The sequence below is a fragment of the Saccostrea cucullata genome, unplaced genomic scaffold, assembly GCF_032062105.1.
Source record: "Saccostrea cucullata isolate Sc308-1 unplaced genomic scaffold, CSIRO_AGI_Scuc_v1 ctg604, whole genome shotgun sequence".
Classification (NCBI taxonomy): Eukaryota; Metazoa; Mollusca; class Bivalvia; order Ostreida; family Ostreidae; genus Saccostrea; species Saccostrea cuccullata.
The window spans coordinates 214553-225000 of NW_026928921.1; the positions used below are offsets into that span (position 1 = coordinate 214553).

At 32.7% G+C, this 10448-nt stretch overlaps 3 protein-coding genes across 4 annotated transcripts in view; 1 reads left to right on the top strand and 2 right to left on the bottom strand.

The window, feature by feature from the left end:
* Positions 1 to 488: 488 nt before the first annotated feature.
* On the bottom strand, positions 489 to 5127 carry LOC134279236 (tubulinyl-Tyr carboxypeptidase 2-like). 2 transcript variants are annotated; one of them, XM_062761591.1, is made up of 11 exons: positions 4463 to 5127; positions 3993 to 4084; positions 3800 to 3856; positions 3619 to 3693; positions 3291 to 3462; positions 3148 to 3193; positions 2914 to 2993; positions 2319 to 2402; positions 2015 to 2068; positions 1434 to 1537; positions 489 to 628 (listed from the first exon to the last, which is right to left on the bottom strand). In XM_062761591.1, exons 1-11 carry the CDS (start codon positions 4754 to 4756, stop codon positions 538 to 540), a joined length of 1149 nt encoding a protein of 382 aa, XP_062617575.1. In that variant the 5' UTR covers positions 4757 to 5127; the 3' UTR covers positions 489 to 537. The 2 variants fall into 2 exon arrangements, with proteins under 2 accessions (XP_062617575.1, XP_062617576.1); XM_062761592.1 differs by lacking the exon at positions 2015 to 2068.
* Positions 5125 to 6260, top strand: LOC134279238 (ergosterol biosynthetic protein 28 homolog). Its single transcript, XM_062761594.1, has 4 exons — positions 5125 to 5286; positions 5373 to 5463; positions 5832 to 5950; positions 6059 to 6260. The coding sequence occupies exons 1-4, from the start codon at positions 5136 to 5138 to the stop codon at positions 6157 to 6159; spliced, it is 462 nt and encodes a 153-aa protein (XP_062617578.1). The 5' UTR covers positions 5125 to 5135; the 3' UTR covers positions 6160 to 6260.
* Positions 6261 to 7303: 1043 nt separating this feature from the next.
* LOC134279233 (ATP-binding cassette sub-family C member 10-like) overlaps positions 7304 to 10448 on the bottom strand; it is a 13676-nt gene continuing 10531 nt past the window's right edge. The window contains exons 16-18 of the mRNA XM_062761585.1: positions 10426 to 10448; positions 8490 to 8733; positions 7304 to 8156 (exon numbers count right to left, since the gene is read on the bottom strand). The exon at positions 10426 to 10448 is cut by the window's right edge and continues 231 nt beyond it. Coding sequence (XP_062617569.1) covers positions 7911 to 8156; positions 8490 to 8733; positions 10426 to 10448 — 513 coding nt within the window. The 3' untranslated portion in view covers positions 7304 to 7910. The remainder of the gene's footprint in view (positions 8157 to 8489; positions 8734 to 10425) is intronic.

Here is a 10448-nt window from a genome sequence, read left to right on the forward strand (position 1 = left end):
TTAGCATTTCCATTTTCACTGTAAGGTCTATGGCATTTCTATGCATCACAACAGTAAAAAAAAAACATGAGTAACAATATATATGATGTATTCATCACACAACATAGAATCTGTTTGAATGTCAAGTCTTCAAAAAAACAAAAATTGGTTGTTCTCCAATGCATTTCAAAAAATATTTAATGTTATTAATCTGCAGAGAAAAATCCATCTATTTTCAGGTAAATTTATTTTCATATATGTACAAGAATTAACTTTAACACAGCACAGCACCAAGTTTGAGTTGAGATGTGACTGGTAATAACAGTCAAGTTAGACTGTAACTTTGTTTTGTTAGATTTCACATTTTTGTCACTGTTGTTAAAACCATGACCCCAAAAACTTTTTTTGAATGTTATATAATTCTTTTCAAAGAAATGCACAACGAATGGAAGGCTGTTGACAAATACTCCTGTAGAGTGTAGACTGTAGAACTGGTGATAACTGTAGACTGTAGAACTGGTGATAACTGTAGACTGTAGAACTGGTGTTGTCTGGTGTTTAGATACGGAGCTGGTAGTCAGAGGAGTCCAGAGTAGCTGAGGTCTGGGACCTCTTTTTTGTCCCCGTGTCGGAAGGAATAGATGTGTATCTGTAACAGAAAACTCACCATTAAATAACAAAAACAATATCTTTATCTGTATTATTTTTTTCAGTCATCCAGAAATGACATCTGTTTAAATATTTTTAAATATTAGCTTTAGCTCTTCAGAATACTTAGCTAATTCAAATGTCAAACAAGGCAACTGACATTGAAATCATCTGAAGTATGAGACATGGTATATCTTTGTGGCTTTAGTTTTTTCTTACGCCTGGTATATATTTGTGGCTTAAGTTTTTAATTACACCCAGCCAGTATATCTTTGTGGCCTAAGTTTTAATTTAAGCCCGGTTTATCTTTGTGACCTAAATTTTTACTTATGCCCATTATATCTTTGTAGCCCAAGTTTTTACTTTAATATGCTCGGTATATCTATGTGGCCTAATTTTTTTTACTTACGCTCAGTATATCTTTGTGGCCTAATTTTTTTTACTTACGTACGGTATATCTTTGAAGCCTAAGTTTTTACTTATGCACGGTATATCTTTGTGGCCTAAGTTTTTATTTATGCCCTGTATATCTTTGTGGCCTAAGTTTATACTTACACCGCTATATCTTTGTGGCCAAAGTTTTTACTTATGCCAGGTATATCTTTGTGGCTTAAGTTTTTACTTACGCCCGGTATATCTTTGTGGCTTAGTTTTTACTTATGTCCGGTATATCTTTGTGGCTCCAGTTTTTACTTACGCCCAGTATATCTTTGTGGCCTAAGTTTTTACTTATACTCCTGGTCTATCTTTGTGGCTTAGTTTTTACTTACACCCAGTATATCTTTGTGGCTCTAGTTTTTACTTACGCCCGGTATATCTTTGTGGCCTGCTGTAGACTGCTGCGGAGATCTCTAGGGACCTCTGTAGAGGATTTTCTGGGAGACTGGAGAGTTATGGTCCAGGATTTAGCCTGTAATTTATAATCCAGTAGGAAGAATTAATTAAAAAAAAACATACATGTGGGAAGTTGATTAATTTGTTTGACTTACCAGTAATATATTTTATATTCTTACGTAAATTTTGCTTAATAGGAATGTCAGATGTATATGCATTGTAATTAAAATTGTAATCATTTTCATGAAGTCAAATTTTTACAGATTGTGGTAATAACTAATTTGTTTCATAGTTGATGAAGTTTATAAAGCCTTTGTAAAAAAAAAAAAACAGTAATAGTTTGATACATGTACAAATTCTCACCAGAACAGCTTAGCAAACCCTGATTATTAGCAAAACATTTACTACATTCATAATATTTACAAACACATATATAAACACAAAGTTATCAAAATGTAGCACCCCTGTTGAAGCATATAAGACCAAACATGAGGCAAGAGCATCAGCAAAAATACTTTTAAAATCATGTTCAAAATCAGCATATTAACTATACCTGGGATCTTGTTGAATACAGTTTGACCTGTGGCAGGTCATACTGAGCCTGACCCTAGACAGTAATTATCAGTTTATATTAAAATTCTATTCAATTTGGATTTCATTTACTTACTGCAGACAAATGTCAAAGATTTTATACATATTTTTTATAAAATGTGTGCCTTGATGAGTCCTGTAAATTAAAAGGTTCAAGGAGGAAAAAATTATGGAAGATATTTATCTCATTTTTTTTTAAAAGAAAAATATTAAATTAACTGTAATTGTTGAGATTATAAATACATGTAATAAAATTCTTTGCTTACCCTTGTTCTAATTTCTTTGGCCATCATTTCCAGATCTTTGGACATTTCTTTCTTCGACATTTTGTTTGGACTAACGGTCACTGCCTATTATAAAAATTAGCTATCAATATTATATAAAATTTACCCTGACAAATGTTATCTGTGAGTATGCCATTGCCTTAAACTAAAAGAATATTCTGGACCTTCTTGTAAAAAAAAATTTAGTAAGCAAATGCAAATGGGGAGGAGGGGGTTCAGATAAGCTTATTTTTCAAATTTATTGAGATAAAATTGAATGAAATATAAGAATAAGCCTGTAGTTTATGAGTATATAAGGTCAGTAATTATACTGATACATTCAAACAGTTCAACAATCATATTGATTTGAAACAAAATGACTTCAGCAGAATTTGATTCATGTACAGCAAAAAATATGATGGTACCATAATAGTTTAGAAGGAACATGTAAATACATGTATACTGGTACACTGTACATGTAATACATAGCAAAATTGAGTGTGCATTAGGCCATCTAGTTATTCATATGAATATTTTAGGTCTATAGTTGGAAAAAATAATAAAATAAATCAAATCTCAGTCATTAAAGTGATGATACCTTCCAGCTGATGAATTCATAACTGTGAGGGTCATGTGGAATGGGCATGCCGACCTTGACTTTCTTAACATCATGCATAACTGAAAAAAAAAGAAATCTTAAGAATGCTAAATTTATTGACAAGATTTAAGATTGCTAAGCCTATAATGCATTATGGGCTTTATCTTCATACAACACTATGGAAACTCCATTACTCCTTTTTTATAAAATGACATGTTAACAAATGGTACTTACATTTGTTGTATGACTTCTCATAATCAAACACAAGGTCTGACAAACTCTACAATGGCAACAATTTTGTCAATATAAAAATTTGTAAAATGATTAAAATTCTGCCTAATTTATTGAATGTTCATTTTAGATTTGATTAGACTGACCTTAAATACTAGAGGTTTATACATGAGATCCTCCCTGCGACTCATGCCTATTGTTCCATAGCTGCCAGCATAGTAGATACCCAGCACTACATGTCTGTGGACATTTCCTCCAAACACACTCTTAAAACTCAGTGGAAATCTCTCCACACCCAGAAATCCATTTGTTAAGTATCTGAGAGAAAGTGAAACAGAATAGATACAGACAATATTTCTCATACATGTATAAATGTTATAATTCATGAGAAATTCATTGACGTTGACTTAAAGAAAAAAAAAAAAAAACCATGAACTTTTAAAGCAATTGTCCAGCAAAAAAAAAAAAACATACATTCCTAATATGACAGCCTCAAGACATTTGATGGGCAAAGATTCTTTGATCATTTCCTTTGCAGACTCTAGCAAGCTATAAATACAGCATAAATATATTTCAATAAAACTTTTACGTATCGAATATGGATTGTTTTCTCAATTATAGTCAAAGTTGTTATACACTGTGATAATTTTTTTACCCAGATACTGGTCTGTTTTTTCTTATCTCAAAAAACTGTGTTCCTGTGTGATTATACCTGAAAAGAATATTATATTCATTATATTTTAAATCGTTTGATGGCACCATCTATATTTCATTAAAAATGTGAGATAGTCTGATGTTATCATAATTATATCAAATTACTGTTAACTGTATATCTTAAATATACATACTGAAGAGTCCTCATATAGTTCTGAATTTTATCCAGTCTCTCGGATATCGGAACAGAAGGAGAAAAATTTGTAGGTGCCTGAGGAATTGGAACCTTTTTTTAAAAAAAATTATAATTATAATATACCAGTACATACATTTAAAAAGAAATAATTTGCTTTTCATATGAATGTAGATTTATTCTGTATGAAATTTAATGAAAGACCTTGTGGAAAACATCGGATTTATCAGTAAGATACAGTTGCCATAGTATCAGGGACCCATAGACATTAGTATACACATTTAGGTTACTGATAGATCTAATGAAAGATAAAGACTTTTTCGATCCCACCCCCAAAACCTCTTTACACAAAAACTTATATATCAAATGTTCACCTTAATTCCATTAAATATTTGTAAAGTCACATTTTTTCCCTTACTGATTGGAAGAATATCTGAGACTGAATAAATCCATAAAAAATATATCACTCACTGGTGGTAAATCCTTTTTATCTCGTACTTTGTGTGTCACATCATGACCATCTGGATGTATGCGAGCCACATGCTCCCACATTCTGTCCCATGTTTTATTATCGATAGGAAATCCACTCTTGTTCACCCAGAATAAAACTCCATTTTCTTCATGAACATCTTCCTCTTTGCCGGATTTCTTGACTGTCTTCACCCTCACACATGCTGGTCCACCAGATTCCTCTGGCTCCGCCTCGCGCACTAACGTCCCAAACACAGACGTGATTTCTTTCGCTTTGGGTTTTCCCGAGGCCATTGAGGAATATGCAGCTTTCTTAATTCAATCATCCCATTTTTGAAACCAAAAGAAGCGGTCACCTGTCGAATGTTTACATCGTCGTTAATGTTCATCCAAGTCACGGATGAGTAAAATTACAAGCCCTGGCACGTCGAGAGATAAAACGCCTAAATGACTAGAACTGTCGTAAATTGTTCTAATGTCGTAAACTTTTTCTTTTTTCTCTCTCATATTATGATTATTTTTTATTTCTATAAACCAAAATGTTTGACTTTTAAATAATTTCCCAAAATAAAACTTAATAAATGCATAGAAGCTGTTAAAATTTAATGTACACATTTTACGACAAACCGAAATCTGCAAAGGGGCGTTAACCGCAGCTGTTGACAATGTAAACATGAGCAAGAAAGTACCGAAGTTTAACTTCACATATTTTTTTCGTGTCTGGATAATAGTTGTATCGATCGTCAACTTTGGAGATTCTCTACAGTACTTCAAAGACAATTCTCTTTTATCAAGGTTTATATATACCCAAACACCACACTACGGTAAAATATTTTCCAGTAAGTGAACTATGGCAATATCTTTTGAAGTAGTTTACAAGTGCTTTTCACTTTTCTTTTATTTTCTACAGCTAACCCTGCATTTGGAAGGATTTACGGGCTATTTAACTTTCTTCTGGCAGCTCTGAGGTTTTCCTGTGCCCTGGACATTCATAACAAAAGGTTTACACACCATAAAATAAATATTGTATTAATTTCTAGACAATTGTATTTACACCAATCATTAAGGCCATCTTTAAAAAATGTTTGCCTACCCTCTCCCGACTAAGAAAAATTGGTGATAAGGGATATTTTTTTTTCTAACTCATTTATAAATACACTTAAACCAAGTAATCTTTTTTTTTTGTATATACCAAGCCTTAACCTCTGATCAAAAAAAAAAATAATAATGTTTCCTGGATATTCAAAAACAGTTTCGATCAAGGCAGGTCGTTTTCAGTCAGTTGCATGGTCGAGGGCAGAAAAAACAATATTTTAAGGCTAGCCTAATAGACAAAACACTCAAGTGAATGAAATATATCTTTTTACAGCCTTTACAACCTGACACTGCTATCATTTGTTTTAACATTTGGAAACACATTTACGGAAGCAGTTGTATTTAGGACAGCCAGTGCCAATTTTGCAGTCCTATGCAATCTTGTCCTTTCTGGTTTGTATGAACTCATTTTTATCATATAAAAGAAGACACAATTGCTTTAGATGTTTAAAATATCTTAGTGAAAGTAATGTAGATTAAATGAATGATTTTTTTTTTCAGGTATATCTATTATATCCTTGTTGTTTGGATTCAGATTTGTATGTGATGAACCAGCAACAGATCTAGGGTCTGATACGTTTCTGAAGAAGAAAAGATCTTAATTCTTAATGGATGAAGGACATATATTGAATATTCATTTATGATACAGTATTTTGAAAATGTGTATTGCATTTATAAATATAAATACCACTTACATAAAATAAGAAGTATGCACCTCTCGAAAAAACTTTAAGTCACAAAGTCATTGACCTTGGTGTCATTTGAAAGAGCTTGATTAGTGGAGTATGCGTATCAAATATGAAATCTCAATCTCTCATGGTTCAAAAGTTATAGTGAGGGTTCAAAAAAGCTATTTTTAGCATATAGGTCACAGTCAAGGTCACAAGGTCATTGATCTTGGTGTCATTTGGAAGAACCTGATTAGTGGAGTATGCATACATGTACCAAATATGAAGTCTCTATCTTTCATGGTTCCAAAGTTATAGTGAAGGTTAAAGTTTGCAGAAAAAAACTATTTTTAGCATATAGACAACAGTTAAGGTCATATGGTCATTGAGCTTGGTGTCATTTGAAAGAAGTTAATTAGTGGAGTATGCATACCAAATATGAAGTCTCTATCTTTCATGGTTCAAAAGTTATGGTGAAGGTTAAAGTTCGAGACAAACAAACAACCAGACAAACAAACAAACAGACCGACAGACAAACAGGACAAAAACAATATACGCCCTGGATCTATCGATCCGGGCACATAAAAATTTATCTAACTTTAAGGATAGTTTGACTGACTTGACCAGAATTGAACATTGAACCCCTGAAATCTGGACAAATACTCTTCCAAATGAGGTAAATGGCAACCGTTGAAGTATTCTCATGAAAGTGGACAGGCCTTTGCTTACATCCATGGATGTAGGAGAAAGCCTGTCCACTTCTCTAAAGAGAATACAATTTAAGGAGCCCTTCACACTCTCCTTGAATGCCTTTGCCTTCTCAACAAAGCATCAACCCTGACATCCTGGGAACTGCTGTCTCACTCCCATGTTAACTAAAACAATTAATTTATTGCATGTATACCTTATTTCCCATTTTGAATATCAATATAACGGAGATTTAATGCTCTCATTTCTTACGATAAAGTTTCAATTGAGAGTTTGGGTATACACTGTATTGCATGAAATTCAACAAAACACATACATGTACATTTATCTTGAATAAACTTCAATAAAGATAAGAGAACATTCTGATTACTCAAATGGAAGTCTTGTTTATTTCGGGATTCCAGTAGAGCAGCAGCCATAACTATTGTAAAGGAAATAGCCTACATAGCATACAAAGACAAACAGTATTATTATGAATAAAAGCATCACAGAAATAAATTTGTTCACAATATAGGCATTTTTAACCACAGCATAGGATAAAGAATACTGTTATGCATGTATGTTTAATTATGTTCAAAAGTTTGCATACTCAAACATTGCACCAGTCCTGTAGTAACTATCACAGACATTTGTATTATGATTTTATAGATATACATGTTCATAACATGTGATATAATATTCATTTTCCCTATGAAAGATAAAAGCAATAGGCTCATAGATACAAGGTCCCTTTTCTCTGTTGCAGCATTAATACTTATCTTATTAATACACTTGGCAAAACATTTACAATGTTTTATGATTCAGTAGTACTATCTAGGAATTCCATCACCTGATTGATTGCTTGGAAGATGACACATGCTGATGCGTATGCTATTGATTCTAAATGCTACTAATACCTCATATACATGTACTTATGCTGATTCATGCAATAGAAAATGAACCTCATAGTCTCTGTAAAAGTCTTTGCATCCGATTCCTTATGAGTTACCAGACACCAGTTTTGAGAACAGTGAGTTTGGATTCCGCATGAGAACAGAGGGTGTGTCGAATTCAGCCACCTTTCCCTCCCTCATGACCACTACCCGATCACTGTCCATGACAGTGTCTATTCTGTGGGCTATCGTAAGCACTGTGCTATCTTTGAATTCTTCCCGAATGGTCACCTGAATTAAGGAGTCTGTTTTCATATCAACACTGGCTGTTGCTTCATCAATACAAAGCACCTAAAAACATACACAGATAATCATAAATGTATTTCCTTTATACATGTACACTACAAAATAATCAATAAACCTTCATCCCTGTACATGAATAAAAAACATTTTTATACCTCTTTGATATCTTTGATACTAGTAAGATTTTCATTTTAAAGTTACAAGAAAATACACTCATTTGAATTTTTGCATTTGGCATATCAAGAGGAACATGACATTTGAATTCAATATGAAGATCCATTATAAAAAAAAATGCATACAATTTTAATTTTAAATTCTATTTTTTAGCTAAAAGGTAATTGCAATATCATTCATGAAATAAATAATTAAATGTACCGGTACCTTAGTTTTCGTTAAAATGGCTCTAGCTAGACACAGAAGTTGTTTCTGACCCACAGAGAACATTTTGCCCCTCTCCCCAACTTCTGCCCCAAGGCCCCCCAGTCTCTCTACAGCTGACACAAGATGACATCTACTGAGAGAATTCCAGATCTCCTCATCTCCGTAAACATTGGAAGGATCCAGGTTCTCTCTTACAGTTCCACTGAACAGGAACGGATCTTGTGGAATGACTGCAAATCGACTCCTGAAAAATAATCACTCTCACAAATGTATAACTAAATATAATCTTACATAAATAATTCTATTTTGTTAATAAAGTGCCACGCCACAGCATGATACGCCCGTCAAAAAATTACAATTACAATGTATCTTAAACAGTTAAAGGTGCAGGAAAATCATGTCAACCTTGATTTTAAGATTTCAATGATTTTTCACACCTTAAAAAATTTGTTTATCCATCTCCTGTGGTGTAGGCATTAATTATAACAAATATTGCATCATTCGTAGATTTCTATACCTTGCCAAATGCCTATCATATGAAACAATATCAAATTAGTCTTCACAACTTAATCTATACCTAATTAATTTTGGAAATAAAAGGCTGGCCATCAAATATAAACTGACCAACAGTTCTTCTGTCTAATTCCCGAAGGATACAGATAAGACCATGCTCTGAAGTAATGAAAGAGAAATGCTTCTAGCCTTCCTACATTGAACACATTAATTAATCTCTAACTGGATGCTTGTCTACTCATTACTCCCCATAAGAGATTATTGGATCTGCATTATCTACCATAAAACATTTTTAAAACATATAAAACATCAATGATTTTTTTTTTTTAGATTTAATGTCAGACAGTTAATTGTTAATATGCAATTCATATGGACATGCAGATTCCACACCTACCCCCATTAAATTAATTTTTAAGTTCATAATATTATGTAATATCAAAATAGTTTAAATAATATGCAACATCAAATTAGTTTTAATTACTTCTCATCAAATTCATTTTAAAACTTCGGCTAGCCAACAAGAGCTATTTTTAATCCAACAGGCTTACCCATTTGGCCCAATACTCAAGGGATATAGATAGCACCGATGCTCTTACAGCTACTCCTCACACTAAACTCATTAATTTCTCTCTCTAATTTGACATGCAATTTTCTGTTATCAAAATTCTTCTTGACCAGTGCTTGATAATTAGACTCATGGGAGTGGTGGAATTTCTCTAACATACATTATATTTGTTATAGATTGCTGTCAAGTATATGCTAAAAAAATAAGTATTTTCTTGATTTAACATTTTTCTAATAAGGTTAGTGCAATAGTTTTACATTTTTTTGAATGTGTAAATGAATAGAAAAAAGACATTTTTTTTTAAATTCCACTTAAATTAAAGGTCACAGTGACCTTGAAATAGGTCGCGACACACCTTCTACCTAAGATGCATAAACTGGCCAAGTTTGATGATTCTAAGTCGAATAGTTTTCTAGTTATGGACCGGACAGGATTTTTCCATATTTGGCTATAACTTTTTAATTATAGGTCAGAGTGACCTACTTTTTGTGCGCGACACACCTTCTACCCAAGATGTATCAGCTGACAAAGTTTGATAACTCTAGGCCTTATAGTATTAAAGTTATGAGCCGGACACGAGAAAAGCTAACAGACGGACGGACGGACAGACGGACAGACAGACGGACATGAAGCCTATAACATAATACGTCCCGTCTTAAGACGGGCGTATAAAAAGATATTTAACAGTTTAATAAATGTAAATCATATTCATAGTTCCAATTTATTAAAGAGAGAAAACAAGAGAAATTACTTCCAACAAAAACAAGAAAAAAAATATTGAAGACCTTAAACTTATTAAACATCTTTCAAAAATTGCAAAAAATATATCGCACCAGATAGTGACTTATGAAAACTGACCTGATTTCCTTGAGATCTAGGAA